This window comes from Mercurialis annua, linkage group LG3, assembly GCF_937616625.2.
Source record: "Mercurialis annua linkage group LG3, ddMerAnnu1.2, whole genome shotgun sequence".
NCBI lineage: Eukaryota > Viridiplantae > Streptophyta > Magnoliopsida > Malpighiales > Euphorbiaceae > Mercurialis > Mercurialis annua.
The window spans coordinates 2774998-2796603 of NC_065572.1; the positions used below are offsets into that span (position 1 = coordinate 2774998).

The following is a 21606-nucleotide window of genomic DNA, read 5'->3' on the forward strand; positions in this document are numbered from 1 at the left end:
AATATTAGTTCAGATTATTTTTAAATTTGATGTTTTAATAGTATTTAAAATTATGTACCTTAATTTTAATCAGAATTTATACCAATAAAAAAACCCCACATTGTACGTGCTTTTAGTTTAGGTTTATATTAATTCTGGTTAATTAATTGGTTTAGTACTTGAATTCAACTAGTTAATTAGCTGAAATCAAATGTTAAATTAACCATTTTATTAAATGATACGTGGCAGCATCTCAATATTTATTGCAGGAGTTTCCTTCAACTATGTTTGGAGGAAATTTTTGTTCTTTTATTAATACCGTCCTTAAAAATCAATTTCAATCCAAAAAAACTCTAAATTTCGATTTAAAATCACAAAACTCCTTACGGGCAATTTTTTCCATTCACCGTTAAAATTTGCTTACATGGCATTAAAAAAAACTCAATCCATCACCTCAGTAGAACTCCTTAAAAATAAGAAATGCCCCTGAAATCCTAAAATTTAGAAAACTAAAAAATAAATTATCAAACTCCCTTACTGTCACAGCCCGTCAACAATCACCCTTTGTCAGCCCCTCACTTCGTCCTTAGGACGAACAAACAAACCTAGCTGGGTTCGGCTGAGGACAGCGGTCGGAAGTAAAGAGGGCGCCAGCGTCAATTGGGTAAATTTTTTAATTTGTATTTTTTAATTGTTTAAGTTTTTTTTTGTTTTAGAGCATTTTGAGCATTTTAGATTTTTAAGGTGTTTTATTGACGTATCAAATGACATGGAATGTATTTAAATTTTTATTTTATTTTTTAAAATGCCATATAAGGAAATTTTAACGGTGTTAACAGTAGGAATTTTGTCATTTTGAAATCGAAACTCAAGGATTTGTGAGCCGAAATTGATTCTTAAGGCGGTGATGATGATGATAGAAGGCTCCAAATTCAGGAACCGTGAGCGAATTTAAACCTCCGTCACATAAAGGCAAAACTGCATTTTTACCTTTTCTAAGGGCATCTCCAACAATAAAAATAGTGTGATTTTTACACTAAAACTACACTGCTACAGTGTTTCATTTCCAACAACTAACTTTATTTTTCATTCTAAAAGAATATTCTCAGCATATTCCTAAACAATAAAATTTTAAACATTTTACACTTACACCCATGAACTATTCAACACTTACAAAATACATTCATATATTTATTAATAATAAAATATATTATTAATTTTAATAATATATTTACTAAATATGTTTATATATGTATTTTTAACTATGTTTGCTAATTTAAAAAATATTAATTAAATAATAAAAAACATTAAATATATTTTATTTATAAAGAGTTCAATTAATTACTACAAAAAAATTACTTAATGTTACATATTTTAATTTTCGATTAAATCGAACATTTTTAATTTGGACTATATTGTAACAAAAACTAACAAATGTTTAATAACGAAATTTATAATAAAATAGAAAACTAAAAGTAAAATAGAGTTACTCTATTTTGTTCTCCAACAGTACTCTATTTTAAGGTACACTATAATAATATGACTTTATATATAGAGTAAAAAAATAAGGTACACTATAATAGAGTTAGATATAGAGTACTGTTGGATTTGCACACCAAATTGGCAATCTGGTGTGCTGTTGGAGATGACCTAAATGGTGTTGATACGCCATTTAACATAAAGTACAGTTGAGCCGTTTTTAAAAATTTGAGGGTATATTAAAAGTAGCTTATTTACTATTGAAGACATATTTACATACTTTAATATAATGTCTGATGTGAATATAATTTTTTTATTTAAATAACAACAATAGCAGTTGGAATAAAATTTGATACAAAATAATTGAATCGAATAGTAGCATTTTCCATCTCCATTATGGAATTAAGTTACTCTCTTATATGAAGATTGATACTAAGTTTACTGAGTTATGATTGATGCTTGAATTTCTTCAAGTGTTCGTCCCTTTGTCTCCGGTACCAACTTCAATACAAATATGATCCCCATTGCAGCCATGATTGCGTACATGAAAAATACTCCTGCACGGGAAACAAAATCGCATAAAATCGATCGTTAAATTATCATTTTTCTCTTAAATTTTAAAAATTTACTGTTTTTCTTGTGATAATTTTATTCTATTAACCGAAACTCATAAGACTCTCAATTATCTAATATCGAAAAATCGAAGAGAAACAATAGATTTTAAATTTTAGGTAACCTCATAAATGATAGTGATTGTTCTTTTATTTTACCTGGTGAGCTCCATTGAAATAAAAAGTTGAATGTGTAGGCAACAGTCCAGGACCCAATTGAATTGACCACATTCACTAGACTTCCTGCTGAACCTTTTATATTTACAGGAAAAATCTGACACAAAAAAAAACCATTATTTGATTTGAACAATATTCTATAATGTCAGCAGAAAAGGGTCATTTAACCCCTCTAAATTGGCACAAATTATTAAAAATGTCCAAGTTTTTGTTTTATGACAAAAAAACTCACAGCGCGTCAATATTGAGTCGGTTCAACACCCTTGACCATTAAAAACCAACATCAGATTATGGTATAAATCGACCCGAAATTGACAAGTTGTGGACTTTTTTGTCATAAAACGTGAACTTGAATATTTTTTTATCTTTTCTACCAAGTTGAAGGGTGAAATGAACCTTTGTTGATAAAATTAGCAACTTATGAGTATGATGAAGCTATGGACAATTAAACCTCTGCTACTATAATCCATGGTATTCCTGCCATACCCATTGCAACAGATCCTATGGCTACCTAATAGCACGATAAATTATTTTATTTTGCGATAATTTGATATGATAATGCAATTTGTAACTCTTAAATAAATGTTTTAGACAATTTACATTACCAATACTCCTATAAGTGCTAAAATTCCAGTGAAATCATTTCCGAAATGGTGTCCCTGTAAACTTATAGAAGTGTCAACAATCAAGAAAATAGACTTGAAAAGAAATGTATATAATTAATTAACTTGCGTAATTTCGGAACCTGCAACAGGAAGGACAATCCTGTAAACACTGAACCTAAGCACATTGCGGCCAAAGAAACCTGAAACGTAAAATAGTATGATAAAAAAACTACAGTCGATATTCTATTTTAGGCGTTACAATTTTTTTCTTTTTTTGTAGAAGTGATAAACTCACATCTTAATAGATGAATGTTATTGTGTGGCAAGACCTCCACAAATTCTCACTAAGTGAGAATTCCAATTATTACCACTCTCTGATTGGTTATGACTTATGAGATTCAAATTTTTATACGTACTAGTAATAGAGGGCGCCTTCCGTATTTATCGATCAATAATAATCCGAAAATGTTCATCACTATCTGTAGTAAAAATATGAACCGCGGATCAGGATCATATAGCTATATATGTATCTAAAGATTGTTGCATCTTAAGCATATATCAAATTCTGATGATTGGTAAACCCAAGACACCTGAACAATACCGGTTAACATAGACCCAACATCACCTGGGAAACCTGCAATGCGACAAGATATCAAATATACATATACATTTATTCATAGTTACAAGATAACATAATGTTGCTATGCAGAAATTCCTTGTCGTCGGAACCTCAATTACCTGCCGATTCCAAGATAAAGCTCATATAAAACATATAACCATTAAGCCCTCCAAACTGTGTCAATAACATCAAGCCAACTCCTATCTGTTCCAAGTTTAAATCAAAACAGTGTGTAAAACATGAAAGAGGAGAAATGGAAACGGAGTGAAGAGGAAGATATTAGTCTCACAATAATTGCACGCGCATATCTTTGCTTGAATAACTCTTTAATTCCGTCATCTGCTATCTGATTCAAGTTTTGTCCATAACCCTGTTTAGATTTGTCAAAAGATGCAAACCATTAAGTATCATATTAATCTTCAATTTCGATTCTTACTATGGTTGGTTTGTGCGTAGATATTAAGCTGAAAAGTTACTATGATTTCAGCTACTTCATGAGAAATATCAGCATTCTTTCCCCTTAGCCTCTTAAGAGCAATTTCTAACTCCTTTACTCGACCAACTTTTGCCTGAAAAAGTTTGTACTCAAACTTTAACTATGAAGATTGGGAAAAAAATCTGACTACTACGTCTGACATAACTCTGATTTGGACTCACCAGCCATCTGGGCGACTCGGGAATAAAGAATGCACCAACGACTTGAATTAAACAAGGAATAATACCTGTGAATAAAACCATAAAATTATTTTCATGGAACTGCTTTCAAATTTGATTAGCATGAAATTGTGAATAAAATAACTTGCAAACTATTACCAAGTAGAGCCAAAATGCGCCAGCTACAAACGGAACCGAGGACAAATGTTAACGATATGCCACTACCTGTCATAACCTAGAAGGTGGAGAAACCTCAAGAAACCAAATAATGAAGATTATAAAAAGACAACCAAATTTACGTATCAGATTGGATGATATTACCATCATAAGAGACATAAATGCTCCTCTGCAATTCATCGGTGTGATTTCTGCAATATAAATAGGTACCTACAAAGTACAACTATAGAAATTGAGTGATTGAACATGACAAAATGTGCAATCGAACCGTTCATTAGACTGACCGCATAGGAAAAAATTCCCGATCCAAGTCCCAGAAACAGTCTTCCCAGGTCGAGTGACCAGACACCCTGTGAACATTTATTACACATTTACATTATGTCTTAAAGAGGAAAACAAAAACATGAAAAATAAACTAAAAAATTTGATCAAGAAGAACTATGCCCCATCTAATTTAAGTTGGTTGAGCTTTATGAAGAAGTCATATTCTAATGCTACTTGCTCTTTGATGAAAATCCATAATTTGTTATGCTACTATCAAAGCCAAATGCTTTTTTTGTTAGGTACTTAAGACTAAATAATCTTTGTTGTTCATCAAAGGAGAGCAATAAATTTCCGAAACCTAGAAAAAGACGAGAAATACCTTTGATAATGCAACTGCAAGCCAGCCCACTATGCAAAATGTACTTGACAACCAAATTGCCTGTTTCAAACGACAAATATAAATCAAAGATTCGGAGGCTGATTGAGATCATTACTAATTGGAGAACAAAAAAAAAGGTTCGGTAACTTACGCCTCTTCGACCAAGGAGGTCTGCGACCATCCCACATAATATTGCTCCTATTAGTCCTCCAACTGTCAACAGTGACCCGAAAAGGGAAAACTGCAAACAAGAACATAAATAAAATTTTAGAGCAATGTATGATTATTTTACTCCAAAAGTTGAAGTAATGATCCTTACTGCTGCCAAAGAAATACCCAGATCTTCTAAAATGCCTGATTCAGCTGGTGATGTGTACCCTATCTACAATCAATCATAAACCTTAATAAGTTTAATGACAAAATCACGAGTTACTTTTATATTGATGGAATCTGACGGCACAAACACGGACACGGCGAAACGGTGATATTTCAAGGTTCTCTATGTAAAAAATGAAGTTTCCTGTCAGAAACGTCAAGTGCCCGAAACGTTTGTTGATTGAATGAAGTGTTCGTGCTAACTAGTAGAACTTAGCACAATATTTTCACTTCCTAGATAACTATATCACTATGAATTCATGCATAAGCAGCATAACTATAAAAAAACCCTTGATTCTAATCACTCACCGCATATCATTGATACAAACATAATTCTCAAACTTAATCTGGGTTTTTAATCTATACTCTATACTCAAAAAACAAAATTAAGTACATGCAATGTATAACCCCTAATTCATAAAAAAAATGTATAACCAGTAAACAAGAACAAAATTAAAGAAAATTAGGATGACTTACAGCATTTCCAGAAATATAAGAGCCACAAACAACAATAAATGAGGTGAAGATGAGCATAAATGTGACATCTTGGCTTGATTTCACACCACATTCATCAACCAAACCACAAATATTGTCTCTTGAAAGTAATGGTTTTGAAATTTCTGTGTTTTCTTGTGGTTCTTTCTCCCCCATGACTTGGCGCTGAGTGTCTCAGCTGTTTGTCCCCAATTATATAATCTCCTACCTACCCTTTTCCATGGGATCATCAAGTGGCGAAAAAAAAAAATTGCCAATGTGGGCCTAGCTTAAATGGCTAAGCCACCTCTAAGTGCATCAAGAGGTTGTGGGTTCGAACCACGCCTCGGTAACTAACAACTAACAAATGAGACTCGAAAGAGTCGATTCCCACCTTTGATAAAAAAAAATGGCAAAATTTCGTTATAACTCAAAATGATTGACAAGTGTGGTAGTTGAGTGTGCAATTAAATTCTTGGAGCCCAGTGTGTCTTGTGGCTTTATATCTTTGTCCTTTCATTTTTCAAAGCTGTCCTACATCAACTAAGATTTAGGTTCTGTTTGGGAGAGAAGATAGTAAAGTAAATTACTGTTTTTAAAGTAAAGTACAGTCGACTCGACCCTCTGATAATTAATATACATGGTGGATTAAAAATTTATTAATTACTAGAATTATTAATTTATTGAATTTGTATAAAAAAATTATAAAAGATATTTTAAAACATCTACATTAATAGATCTAATATTAATATTATATTATAGAAAAACTAACTAAATACACTTTACAATCACTCAATTTAAAAGAAACAATTTTATATTCAATTTAAAAAATATCAATTGATATCAAATCAAAAAATAATTATTAAGAATTTGTATTCATAAAGTAAAATAATTTTTAATATTTTTTATACTAGAGATTACTTTAATTTGTTTATCTAATATCTTTTTTTAAAATTTCTCAAAAGAATAAGAAAGACATAATTTGATGGTATTTTAACTTCCACTTTATGAATTAAGGTTAGTATTGCCTCAAATAAATCATCAATTGTTATATATTTCTTAAAAAAAATCTCTCTAATAATTAATATTCATGTAGAATATATTTTAAATTTTATTAATTATTAAATAATAAAATTATTAATTATCCGACGTGGAACGAAGTTGGTTCTCTCAATTTTCTATTAATTATTAGAATTATTAATTTATAGAATATTAACTATTACAGGGTCGACTGTACTGTAAAGGACGGTAAAGGAAGGTAAGGGTTATGTTTAATCCTTCCATGTTTATGAGAATAATAAAATAAAAGAAGAGTTTATAAAAAAATCAGTTAAAAATAATCCAACATCCCAATTTGAGGGGTTGGCATATAAGGGTTTTCATTTCAATTGTACTCTTAAACATAAAATTGACTTTTATTTATTTGACAAAAATTCAAAAAAAAATCAAAACAAATCTTCAAAAATAGTCAATTTAATATAAAAAAATTAATCTAATGCAAAAAGGTCAATTTAGAGAACTTTTGTGAACTTTTTGCCAAATAAAAAAAAGGTCAATTTTATGTTTCAGGGTACAATTGAAATGAAAAAATGCAAAATAGGGTAAAATTGACTAATTTTTAATGTCGTGATAGAATTAAAAAGAGAATAAAATGTCAGATTTTTTTAAGACATTAGACCTTTTATTTTTGTTGAAACTAATACAATATCAAACACAAAAAAATTGTCGTTTGTGCTTCAGTTAGTAGTATATATAATTTTTGAATTTTCCGAGAAAAAGATATACACAAAACTTTGAGCTCTATCTAATGGATTTTTAAAACTAGTTTTCCACTTGTTTATAATTTCTTGTACAAAGTAAATGCAGACAGCCTATATCACCATACATGTGTGTTCTATCACTCAACAGAAGCTTGACTATTTTCTTGTTCATGAATCTATGTCTGCTATTCAGTTCGAACTAATCTGCAAATTCTTGAATCTCCTCGAGTGTTCGGCCTTTCGTTTCGGGCACCAATTTGGAAATGAAACAGATATTGCAGGCACATATGCAAGCATACAAGAAAAATGTACCTATGTAAGCCAGACAACATCATCAGGATTCAGGTTATGGCATGAAGCTACCGTTAATTGCGATAGAAAATTAATTATAATGATTACCAGAAGAACTCCAGCTCATAAGAAAATTGAAGGTGAATGATATAAACCATGCACCAGACCAGTTTACCAATGTCACCAAACTCCCTGCAATTCCTTTCAGATGCAATGGAAACAGCTGCAATTCAAGATTGCACTAGATTAGAAACTATGATCTTAGTCTAAAGATTCTACCTAGGTAGCACGGACAAGGATACAGAGAAATGAGACACTTGGACATGGACATGACAGAATATTTAAGATTTCTTATGCTAAACAGAAGTTTCATGGCCGAAATGTCAAGTTTATGACACGCTTGCGAAACGAGAAACGTCGAATGAAATGTCCGTGCCACTTAGGATTCTACAAGTATTATATATATAAATATCTTGATGTTATACCTCAGACATTAGAACCCAAGGAATTGCTCCCATTCCTATTGAAAAGAAGGCTATATAAAGCTGACAAACAAAAAAAAAAGGATCAGAATTTGTTATTTTAAAATTGAAATCGGCATTCTGACAGTATAATTTCCGGCTAGTGTTCTGCTCAATTACCATGACACCAGTGATTGCTAGGATCGGAACCAACTCGAGAGCTAAACCTTGTCCCTGATACAGAAAACATAATGCAATCAGGATCCCTATAAGCTTATGAACTTGGAAACCTTGAACTGATTGATGAATACCTTTAATAAGAAGGAAGTTCCAATCAACAGATTGCTCAGAAGCAATCCACAAGCAGAAATCTGACATAGAACAGCATAAAGTTACAGATAAAATAAAAATATTCATTCTTTTACCATTCTGATGGGCTGAATGTGAATTTTGCGGTTACTAAACTATACGTTTTTTACATTACGGTGGCTGTTCTTTCGTTTTTATATTTTGGTAACTCGACTTTCATTTTCTCAACAGAGGGAGATTATTCAGTGAATTCATGCAAATTATTGCTTATGCGGCCGATAGAAACTTACATGACATTGCCACATAGCAATTATTGAATGGAATTGCGATAATACTCTCATGTTTTTTTAAAAAAGGAAGTTGTGTTACCAAAATATAACAAATGAAACAATGAAAACCGAAGTGTAATAAGCCTATAGTTCAGTGACCGTAAGAAATTTAACCCATAAATTTAAATGTGAGCAGTAAATAAGGTGAATTACTATTAGAAGTGGTCTTCTTCCAGCTTTATCAACTATGCTTGCAGCACATGCTGTGACAAAAACCTGCAATCCAGAGTAGAGAATACTTCCCATACTTGGAGAAACTCCTGAGTTACAAGAGGAATTCATTTTAGATTAAAAAAAGGAAAAAAATTGAGATTTTTAAGCAACTAATTTAATGTTAAATCACCTGCTGATGCAAAAATTTGGTCAGCATAGAAAATAATTCCATTTATTCCACCAAATTGTTGAAACACCATCAATCCAACTCCAACCTACAATTTACAGGATAATCCATCCAAATGAAACTTAATTTGCATAAAGATTAGATCCTTCGGGATAAGAGATCGATGCTTACGATGACAAATCGTATGTTTCGTGGGTGAAACAAATCGAGTACGGTTACTTTTGGGAGTGTTCTGATAAGGGCTAAAGAATCCTGAAACAGAAAACATGCCATTCAGCTTTTTTATAAGTGGTGTATCACTAAACTAGATAAAATGAGCAGGGGAGTGAATTACTATAATGTCACTCTCTTCTTGAGAAATGTCAGCATTAGATCCTCTAAGTTTCTGAAGCGATGATTCGAACTCGCCCTCACAACCAACCATTGCCTGTGTTTTGAAATTGCTTCATTAGCCTCATCTTGTTTTTTTTTTTCAAGTTATTGTTTTGTTTTCATGTGATATAACTGAAAAAAAACAGTTCAATTGCGAACATTTGTGACAGAATTGTGAAGGATTTATGACGGATTTTTAGAATTTGCAACGGAATTGTGACAGAAAATGCAGTCATAAAATTTTGTGAGGACAGTCTCTGTTACAAAAACTTTTGACAGAAAGTTCTGTTACAAAACTTTGTGATGAAAAGTTCCGTGACAATTTAAGAAACAGAATGTTACCAGCCATCTGGGAGACTCTGGAATGAAGTAAAGACCAACAATCACAACAAAACATGGGATGGTTCCTGTAATGAAATATAATTCAGTCTTAGCCTTATTGATCAAGTACTATCTATATAGCACGGAAACGGAAACGCCCAAACGGAAATTGGCCGAAACCATATCTTTTACAAAAATAAGTTATAAACGTAGAGCTTCAGAAGCATTTTCAGAAACAAAAACTAAAATCCGAAATGTAGGACTGGACAATAAGGATATAGCATCACTGACCTATTAGGGCAAGGATCCTCCATTTAACAAGTGCACCTAATGAATAGATTGCCAATATTCCAACAACAATGAAGAACTGCAGAAAATAAAGGCAGACAATTAAGATAATAATGCGGAGCAATAATCTTTACCGAATCATAACTTTTGATTTAGTTGGAGCTACGAGACTCATAATGTATCAAATCGAAGTTGTTTCAGTAATCTACATATGTAAACCAGACTAATAACTTTCAAATCGCCTTAGAAGTCATTCTAGTTTTATACCTGATTTGCAGATGCTAATGCTCCTCTGAGTTCTTTGGGAGTAATCTCAGCAATGAATACGGGTACCTATTTGATTTGGAAGAAAATAAAAGTTTGAACCTGTATATCCTTATTACAGGAGATTAATTACAGACACAGAGAATCTACTTACCACATATGAAATAACACCAATGCCATATCCGGTTAAAAATCTGCCAAAATCAAGCAACAGAGATCCCTGCCAAGAACATTAAGAGTGAGTGGGGCTAAACATTTTCTTAAGCTTAAACTTAAGAATATGTTATATAACATACGTGGCATGAGTAGATTGCGATCCATCCCGCCATGCATATGAATGATGACATCCTCAAAGCCTGCAAAATTAGTATAAATTCTAAGTTTGAGCACAGAACAGTCTTGAACCAAATCGAACTAAATTTACAAGAATTTACTCATTCAGTTCGTTTTTTTGGTTCTGTTTGTAGCAAAATTAAACTGAAACTTCCTTACTGAACCAAAAAATCCAAACATTTTTATAATGCCAAACCAAATTCGGTTCGATCATTCAATTCGATTCAGTTTTTGTGCACTCCTAATCAAGAATAAAACCTTCATATGATATTAAAGAGGGAATTTACCCCTTTCCGGCCGATAAAGTCCGCAATTCGCCCACTTGTGACAGCACCAATCATAGCTCCAATATTTAGGATGGATCCAAAGACTGAGTACTGCAAAATGACAACAGAATTTTTTCCAGACCTAAATATCAAACTCAAACTGTAAATTTTATCAATTAAAAGACCACCAACTAAAGAATGATAATAAAAGCTAAATAAAATTATCAAATGTCAAATTGTCACCTCAGAATAGGAAAGGCTAAGCTCATCCATAATACCAAACTGGGTAGGCGCAGAATATCCAACCTGAAATTTTCAAAACCCTCATATCAAAATTCAAATAAATATTGAGAATTAACAAAAAAGGTGACATCTTTTTCATAAGGGTAAATGAATAAGCAATAAATTTGAGTACTTACACAACAACCAAATATAAAAGACCCACAAACTGCAATACCAGTGCTGAGAAAAACCATTCCAAGGGTTCCACCATTTTTCTCACTGGTCTCATATTTTTTATCAATTCCATTCTTTTCCCCAACAAATGGCTCCAACAAACTTCCATCACGACTTTCAACATCTTCAGGGATTGCCATTTCTTTCTAATAATCATTTTCAAGAAAACCAACAAAAAAATGAGTCTCCACTTTCCAAAATCTATGCAGCACGGACACGGACACGGACACAGGAAAACGGAACACTTGAACATGACACGACGAAACAATGTTATTTTAAGGTTTTCTATGTGAAAAATAAAGATACTTTTATCTGTGTCCAAAATATTTCCGAAACTAGATAGTTGATTGAATGAATGTCCGTGCCAAAATCAAGAATGCACATCATGGCGAGAGCAAAAGATTAAAAGAAATTGAAACATTTATGTGTACAAATTAATACCCATTTGCTTACCTTAGTTGGGGATGTTATTATGTTATGGGATGCAAAAGTTGATTACTTTTTTTTGTTTAAAATTTAAATTTATTGATTTGTTTTAAGTGTGATTAGTTTACGGGGATTTTTTTAGTTCTAAGTAGTTTGCTATTTTTAGCTTTACCCACAACTAAATCTAATTCTTTTGCGGCTATTAATCTAATATGGATTGTAAATGAATATTTATCTAATGACAGCCATTCAAAGTTAAAATTTAGTTAAATTTTTGTGTTTAGGCAGAGCATATTGAAATGCAGATAAAAATTAAGTAATTTAATGATTATAATTATATCATACAAATTACAGCAAAACCACTGCTGATCTTGTCCTAATGTTTCCGTAAATGCAATGTTGGATAGGATCTAATGACATGTCATATGTGTCGATCTGACGTGTCCTAATCAGTTATATTTTTTTAGATTAATTTTAAATTTTTCATGTATCAGGTCTTGGCAAGAATTTTCCTAACTTTTATTACAATTTGTTTATTTGAAAAAAATTGTGACGGATTTATGAATAAAGTAAAAATCGTCCCTGTAATATTATCATCGCCAAAGTTAAGTAGCAGGAATTTTAGGGCTCAATTTTTGTAACTAAATTTCTTAATTTATCTTCTCTATACAATACAGTTTAGCATAAGGGAGAAAACAATTAATTGAATGGACTAATCATACAAAAAAAAACACAATCATTTTCCTCCTGTCAAACAATTGTCACTTTTAAGCTTTCCTCTGTGTTTCTATCCGAATTCTGTTCATCGCTTGTGATCGAAGAACCCGACATGTAACCTGAAGTGAAATAATCTCCCAGAGTTGAGGGAACTAGCTGCAGATTTGTTTCCAAAATCTTCACAATCTGATACATTGTCGGCCTAGCCTGTAGTAACGGATGAGCACAAATCACAGCTATATGAACATATTGCTCCATCATTTCTGGAGATTCCATTTCTAGCATATCATTTTCAATAACATCTATTGCTCTTCCTTCTTTCACTAGCGACCAAACCCGATCTGTCAATAAAGAAACTTCCTCCCCGTCGTTTTCATATGCTTTTTTTCCGCTCAGAAGCTCGAGAAGTACGACTCCGAAGCTGTAAACGTCGCTTTTTTCAGTTAATTTTCCATATAACGCGTATTCTGGAGCAACATATCCGAGAGTTCCTGCTACCCTGGTGCTCAAATGTGTCATTCCTTGTGAATTAAACTTCGCCAGGCCGAAATCCGCTACTTTTGGCTCGAATGTTTCGTCGAGAAGAATGTTACTCGCTTTTATATCTCGGTGAATGATTGCAGGATGGATTCCGTAATGTAAATAAGCCAATCCTCGAGCTGTTCCGAGAGCTATCTTTCGACGAATTGGCCAGCTGAGCTTTCCTGGTGATCCGAACAAATGATCATAAAGGCTTCCGTTACGCATTAAATCGCAGACAATAATTCGTTGATGACCTTCCAAGTTAACTGTTGCGGTACAATAGCCTCGTAATGCGACAAGATTGACATGCCTGACACTTGCAATTATTTTAACCTCATGTGCAAAAGTTGCATCTCCTGAAGCAGAACAGTTTTTAAATCGTTTAAACGCAACTTCTGAGCCGTCCGGCAAAACCCCCTTGTAAACATTGCCAAATCCGCCTTTTCCGATTATAAAATTCCGGGAGAAATTCATCGTCGCGGTTCTGATTTCATCAATTCTGAATTTCACTAGACTAGCACTCCTTCTGTGCAGTCCGAATCCAAAATCCCAACTAGTCTCATCCTTAAGAGCAGGAAAATTCTTCTTTTGTCTCCCAAATTTCTTATGCAGAACCCAAAACAACCAAACAGAAACAGAAGCTCCTAACACACCAATTATGCAACCTAAGATAACACCAGAAACTACAGGCTTATGCTTCTTATCGGAGGGGACCGGACTCGAAAACTCGAGCGTAAACAAGCATTTCGCAATTGCCGGATCACTCGGCCCGAGTTCACTGCTAAAAGCAGCTGCATACATAAACAGATAATCTGCAGGATCTGAAACATTATCAAATTTCCGATTCTTAAGGTAATTCTTCTCAAGAATAAACAGTTTATGAATACAAGATTGACAAACAGACTCAATCCCCAAAGATTTATTACAAGAAACCCTCATTTCATTCATTTCCGACACAGGAAATAATTTCTCGAACTCCTCCCGTCTCGTAATATTCCTGAAAGTCTCCGAAACCCATTCAGGATGATACCCACAAGTTGCCTGAACATCGAAATTGTGCAGAAACTCTGCGACTAAACTGCGATATAACTCCCAGCAAGAATGACTCGTATCGACCGGAGGAACAAAAGATCGGTGAATTCTGAGATATTCTGATCGGACAAACAGAATTCCTTTCTGCATGTACTGACATTGACTCGGCACGTCGACGAGGGCTAGCCGTGGAGGAGCCTCCATGGCAAGATCGTAGAGAACGTCGAAATTTAACGGACATGATGAAGAAGGTTCAGTTAGGGTTTTGTTTGAAGTAATATTCTGACAACTTACATTTGAAATAAACAGTGTTAATGGTAAGAAAAATAGTAAGTGAAACAGAAGGGATTGAGGGAGAGACATGTTTAAGGTTTGACAGGATTTAGATTAACCTCAATTTTATCGGAAGGTACAATAATGTCTCAGATTCTGTCAGTTAATGGCCGGTTTTGGCAGTTAGTGGATATATATAAAAAAGGGCGGCAAAGTGAGTAATGAAGAAGAAGACTGAGTCTTGACTAAAAATTTGTAAAAGAAATGAAAGAATCATGATTTGTCTAATTAGTAGACTACAAAGTTACAATCACTTGCTTTTGGATGAGCTTTTGAAATTGATTTCTTTTTTAGCAAAGTTCCGTGCGTCAATATCAATTAACTCATATTTAGTAATTTAAATCAATTGAGGAAAATATTTTTAAATTTTCTGACAATTAACATCCAAATTACATGAACGTGTTCACCACTCACTATGATCCGATCTAAAAACTAAGAGCATCTCTAATGATATTTTTTAAAATGAAGAGTATCTTATATAAAATAAAGAGCATCTTAAAGATAAAGAGTGATATTTAAAATTTTATTCTAATTGACTCTTTAATATCAGTTTTTTATTGTATATAATTTTAATAATTAATAATAAAATAAAAGTATTAAATAATAATAATATTAAATTAATTGCCTCTCTAAGATTAAATTTTATTTTATTTTGTTTTCATAAAAAATATTAATAAAATATTAAATATTAATAAAATAATTTTTTATTTATTTATTTATTCAGTTTTTTTACTAAAAGTAAAAATATAATATTTAAAAAGTAAAAATAACCGCCTTATTTTTTAAAATTTAAATTTTACTATTTGAAAAATGAAGTAGAGAGTGAAAATGGCTCTCTACATGTGGAGAGCCATTTTCACTCTCTACTAATTTATTGTCAAACTCTTTAATTTAAAGCGTTTTACAATTTTAGAGAGTCCATTGGGGATGCTCTAACGACCTAAAATTATAGAGTACAACGTAATGGTTTCGTACAATAAAACAATGAGATGTTTATCTTGTTGAAATATCTAATAATAAAAAATAAATAATAATTAAAAAATATTATTACAAATGCTCATTAGTTCGCTGTAAAAATAACTTGAAACGACTATACTCGTGCCTAATTGATAGTATGTGAGGATTAGGCGAAGGGTTTGAACCGTTCTCTGATAATACAAAATTAAGGACCATAAAACAGAGTAAATTTGACCCTTTATCCGAAAATTAATTGAAGTCATTATTCTAATGAGAAAATGTTTGAACTGTCAAGTGTCCACTCAACAAAAAAAAATGTAGCAGCTTTTTTCTTGGTCTATATGTTTTCCAAGCTATACTTATAATATAAGTTTAAAATGTTATAATATTATTCATTACTGAAATTAATTAAATAATATATTTAAAGAAATTAAAAATCAATCCAAATGACAATAATTGAATCCAAAATAAATTTCTGAATTTAACATTTATAAATTTCTGAATTTATTTGATTTTTTATATTTTAAATAATTTTAAACCAATTAAAATAGTTATTACGCATCATTTACTACAATGAATCAATTAAACTGCATGTAAATCTGACTCTAGCAATTACCCTTTGATTTAATTCACCACAAATTGCTTTGAATCTTATTCTGTAATTTCAAATATTAAAGAGAAAATTACACAACAATCATAAACACGGGCTATTTTTTCTCAAATACCCACCGTTTCAAATGTTTACATTTATTACCAACCCCAATATACACTTTATATCTTATTTTCCCATTTCTTTACAGAAAATATCATTTTCTTCAATTTACAGAGATGCTTTGTGTTCATCACCAACAGTAGCAATAGTGGGGTGTTCGCCGACTGGAACGGAGACCAGCGACTCATCTCCGGCAGCGGGGAAGACCGGCGACTCATCACCGGCAGCGGGGAAGACCGGCGACTCAGCACCGGTAGCTGCAGCGACCGACCACTCGTCACTGATAATATTATCAACCATGTAGTCGGGTTCTTTTTACAGTCGCTGCCGCCGGCCTTTGCCCACAAAGAACGATTCTCTTTCAAAGGACCTGATGTGAATCACTTCTCACCCTCAATAACTGGGTTATCTTTGATTGTTGTTGTAATTTCTTACAATTTGTAACATTTATTAATTTTCCTATGTATTTGTAAAAGTGTTGCTAGTTGGCATAAGATTCTTGAACATTGCAAAAGAAATTAGGAATGATATGATTATGTGCTGCTAATAGATTTTTTACTTAATTTGGTATGATACGATTCATTGTAGATAAATCGTCGACACATTATAAAATATATCAATTTTTTATTATTATTTCAACGAAATGAATTTCGTAGATAAAACATTGATTGCAATTTTTAGAATCCATCTCCAACTCAGAATGATTATTTTCAACAAAATAAATTTCAAAATGCTCGATACATGTGTGTATTAATGATATATAGATGATACATTTCCGATACATAACAGATACATTACTGATACATGTTTAAATATTTTGGATTATTTTAACGAAATAAATTTTAAAATGACCAATACATTATCGATACATCGTAATACATTACCGATACATCATAAATACACCATTAATACATCATAGATATAGAGAAGAAAATTAATAATAAAATTTTAATACATTATTGATGTATCATCTATATCTTGCAATACACTGTAAATACATAGCCGATACATCGTAGATACATTATTTATAAAGAATAAATTGAGCTAAAAAACAAAACTTCGCGCAACATGGAAAAATAAAAGGACGGAGGAAGTATCAAAGATTTAATAGGAAGACACGTTTTTTAAATTCATAAATCGAATACATATTAAAAACAATTTATATATTATATATAATTTATATATGATAGATACGCATATTTTTAATATATAATATATATACTTTTTGTAACGTAATTTATGCGTTTTTAAAGCATGTGATACATATATTTTTGAATTTAATATACATATACACATAAATAGTACATAAAATAATACGTGTGTGTGTATATATATATATATATATATATATATATATATATATATATATATATATATATATATATATATATATATATATATATATATATATATATATATAAATTATGAGAAAATGAATCAGTGACACATTTTAAATACATAACAGATACATGTTTAAATTATTAAACATAATTAAATATATTGCCGATAATTTTCGATAATACATAGCTAATACATAGCTGATACATATGAAACAAATATAATAAAATATAATACCGATAAGTTCCGATACATATCAGATACACATCAGATACATAGATGATACATTTTTTATTTTTTTTAAAATGCTGACACGCGCTGACGCGTGACTGACGCGCGTGTCAGACGCGTGGCAGACGCACGTTAGACGCACGCCAAACGCGTTTCTGACGCGTTTTAACTATTTTAAACACGTTTTTGACTTTTTTTTCTTGGTTTTGAGTGTGCCATGTGTCTCTTATTTAGTGGTTGGGTAGAAAATGTAAAGTTTCTCCTTGTTTTGTCATGAATGTAAATTTTTGATTTGGTGTGTATTTTTGTAAACTCTTATTTAAATAGTAATATTTTTGTGGTTTTCTCAATATTAAAATAGGGGACAGTATTTGTTTTTTTGTTTTGGAGGCAACATTTGATTTCTATAGTTTATTGCCGTCTCTCACTAATTTACAGTCGACCATAACAGATCCAGGAGACACATTTTTTTAAAAGTCTATTTTTTATATATTTACAATATTCTAATCCAATTTTTTCTAGAGGAATAAATCTTTTGCATATTATACATATTAAATTATTTGGGGTTAAATACTTTATAGGTTACCAAACTATCAATTTATTTCAAAAAAGTTACAAATTTTGATTTATTTCAAAAATGTTGAATTTTCAATTTATTTCAAAAAGGATACCAAACTTTGATTTATTTCAAAAAGATTACTGAACTTTCAATTTATTTCAAAAATGATACTGAACTTTCATTTATTTCTAAAAGGTTATCAAATATTGATTTTTTTTATCAATGAAAGATTTTTTAATTAAATTGAGGATCTATAGACGTATAGTTTATGTGGCAATTACTTAAAAATTGTCTCGTGTGATTCGGATGATTAAAAAAAATAATTTTTAGTAATTTTTTTACAAATAAAAAAAATGTTGGTATTCTTTTTGTAAATTGATAGTTTAATAACTTTTTCGAAATAAATCAAAGTTTGGTATCCTTTTTGAAGCAAACTGTAAGTTCGGCAATTTTTTAAAATAAATTAAAGTTCAGTAACCTTTTTGAAACAAATTGATAGTTTGGTAACCTACAAAGGATTTAACCCAAATTAATTGGCTAACTTCGATTAAATTTAGTTAATTTTTTAATTAATTTGGTTATTGATTGGTTCCGTTAATATTATTTTTTGATTTAATTACGATTATCAGCTTAAATTTTTGATTAATCAAATTATTTTGTTGTTTATTTATTTTAAATTATTTATTTTTAAATTTTTATTGAAATAACCAACTAATTAGGTTGGTTTAATTTTATGTTTAAGTTTTTGATTAAATCAATTAATTCAATTAACTCAATTTAAAATAATTTGTTCATTCGATAAGTTTAATTAAAATAAAATAAAATAATTTAATTACTTTAATTTTTTATTAAATCGGTCAATTTTTTCTAACAAAATTGATGTTTTGCTCGCTGCTACATAGACATAATAATGAGCCTGAGTATTCACTCAAGCCCGTCCACCTAGGATCGCGCTTAGTCGCTTTTTTTTTTTAAGACGGCCCGAGTCTGCAAAATTCTATAATTTTTTCGGGATTGAACTTTTATAATTGTATGGATTTCAAAAAATTGATATAAACTCGTATAAATATAACATATGGAGCCTGACTTGGATAGTAGGTATCAAGTCCGAACCATATTTAGACTTATATAATGAAAAGGGAAATTATCCTCTATGGCTCATTTTTAAATTTCTTTATAAAATACTCTTTTTACCTCTAATTTATTAATGAGTTTCCAATAATCTACTAATAAATTACTAAAAAGGGATATTTCTGTAAAAAAACAATTTAAAAATGATATATATTTAAAAAAAAAAATCTAAAGTCCAACAGGTTTGGGCCGAGATTGACGTTAGAATTGGGCACTTGAATTGCCCAATATTGAATTGTACTCTTCTTTTTAAAAAAACAAAGGTAAATTACTTCACAAATTTTAATTTTATTTAAAAAAATAATCATGGACTAATTATAACTTATGAAGAATGTAATTTACTAACATAGCTATTGTGTTGAACTCATTTTTCAGAAATATGAGACATATTTAGATTTTCGTTGTAAGTAAAAAATAAAAATAGCCATAATAAATAATTTCTTTCTATTTAATTTTTTCCTATAATTAAATTATACATTATTAATATATTCTCGCATGACAATCATATAAAAAAATACAAGACAGCAACAAACACATAAGTAAAAAATACATATTTCATCTCGATTTTGATATTTAGCCCATAAATAAAATGATTTTGAATTTTTTTTATTAGATCTGATTAAAAAATACATTTTCTATGTGCAGCTTTGATGATAAGATTAATGTACATTCTTTGTTTGTTTGAATAGAATAATGGATGTTTTGAAGTTTCAAGGGAAACGACAGACAAATATTTGAAACGACGGGCAAGTCACGAATATTAATGTTCCTCAAGTTTATGCCACTGAGACAAAAAAACATTCTTCATCTCTTACTTTTTGGTGACAATATTATATAGTTGTCACTAAAATTACCTTATGCCAGTGTTTTGTTTTCACTCATATTGTAATTTCTTTTTGTGACGAAAACTCACTCCGAGTCAAAGTTCAATATTATTGTCAAACTCCAAAACTCATATCGTTACTGTTTTTACTATGCATCTCTTTTAACGCACTATTTTGCTGAATTTTTAAATTATTCCCATATGAATATAATTATTGTAATTTGATCTGAAAGATTTTATCTCTTTTTATTATAATAATATAAAAAGTTCATCACATATTGCAAAATTGTGGGTTACAGATCAATAATCTTTTTACCATTTTTGTATATGAGAGTTTGTAACTTATAATCTCTAAATATTGAAGTTTAGATTTTTTAACTATAATTAGGATTCTACTTAAATACATATATAAAAAATTAAAAAAATTATGATATTTAACTAGACTTCATAGATGCAAGATTCAATTTTTGATATATCCATTTTTGATTTAAGTACTTTTTTTTATACATAATGTATTTATAACTTGAAAATTTATGATTATATAATATTGAGAAGTTTATAAATAATTAAACATAAAAAAATTGAGTAACTAAATTTTGTAATGTTTGAATAATTATAGTATAAGAAAATTTTAAATTTCTTTTTTCATAAATTTGATTAACTTTATATTTGAAAATTTTTATATTTATCGAATATTTTATTATACATATGATAAATTATAACACAATATTTTAACTATTTAGGAACATTATATTATTTTTGATACGACAAATTTCACCTTTAGTTAAATTAAATAGATACGACAAATTTTACCTTTTAGTTAAATTAACTAGATACGACAAATTTTACTTTTTTACTTTAATTTAATGGATACGATATGTTTTACATTTTAGTTAAGTTAACCGGATGCAATAAATTTTACTTTTTAGTTAAATTAACCGGATGCGACAAATTTTCATTTTTAGTTAAATTTAATAAATACGGTATATTCTACCTTTTAGTTAAATTAACCGGATGCGACAAATTTTACCTTTTATATGTTTTAATATTAAACAACTGCTAAAAATACTAATAATAAATGCTAGATATATGACAGATTTTACTTGTTAGATAGATAAATTAATTATCATATATAATATCACACATAAATTGATGAAACATTATACATATCTTATTTCGAATTATTTCCATAGTAATTTTTTGTTTCAATGTGTCACAAAATTCTAGTATTTCATAGAGTAA

The 21606-nt window shown here is 30.3% G+C and overlaps 2 protein-coding genes across 2 annotated transcripts; both read right to left on the reverse strand.

Annotated features, from left to right (window-relative positions):
- Nucleotides 1–1752: 1752 nt before the first annotated feature.
- LOC126671339 (uncharacterized) lies at nt 1753–12129 on the reverse strand. Its single transcript, XM_056104928.1, has 37 exons — nt 12037–12129; nt 11547–11729; nt 11371–11433; nt 11149–11238; nt 10825–10884; nt 10683–10748; nt 10532–10597; nt 10268–10343; nt 9998–10062; nt 9618–9710; nt 9455–9535; nt 9287–9371; nt 9097–9203; nt 8617–8676; nt 8486–8539; nt 8330–8389; nt 7953–8067; nt 7754–7865; nt 7017–7024; nt 5797–5987; nt 5264–5326; nt 5096–5185; nt 4945–5004; nt 4586–4651; nt 4446–4511; nt 4284–4359; nt 4128–4192; nt 3947–4039; nt 3760–3840; nt 3590–3674; nt 3442–3485; nt 3268–3330; nt 2992–3051; nt 2852–2905; nt 2698–2757; nt 2229–2343; nt 1753–2015 (listed from the first exon to the last, which is right to left on the reverse strand). The coding sequence occupies exons 2-37, from the start codon at nt 11721–11723 to the stop codon at nt 1897–1899; spliced, it is 2889 nt and encodes a 962-aa protein (XP_055960903.1). The 5' UTR covers nt 11724–11729; nt 12037–12129; the 3' UTR covers nt 1753–1896.
- Nucleotides 12130–12759: 630 nt separating this feature from the next.
- On the reverse strand, nt 12760–16582 carry LOC126671342 (probable LRR receptor-like serine/threonine-protein kinase RKF3). The gene is made up of 2 exons (XM_050365110.1): nt 16395–16582; nt 12760–14569 (listed from the first exon to the last, which is right to left on the reverse strand). The coding sequence occupies exons 1-2, from the start codon at nt 16580–16582 to the stop codon at nt 12760–12762; spliced, it is 1998 nt and encodes a 665-aa protein (XP_050221067.1).
- Nucleotides 16583–21606: the final 5024 nt, after the last annotated feature.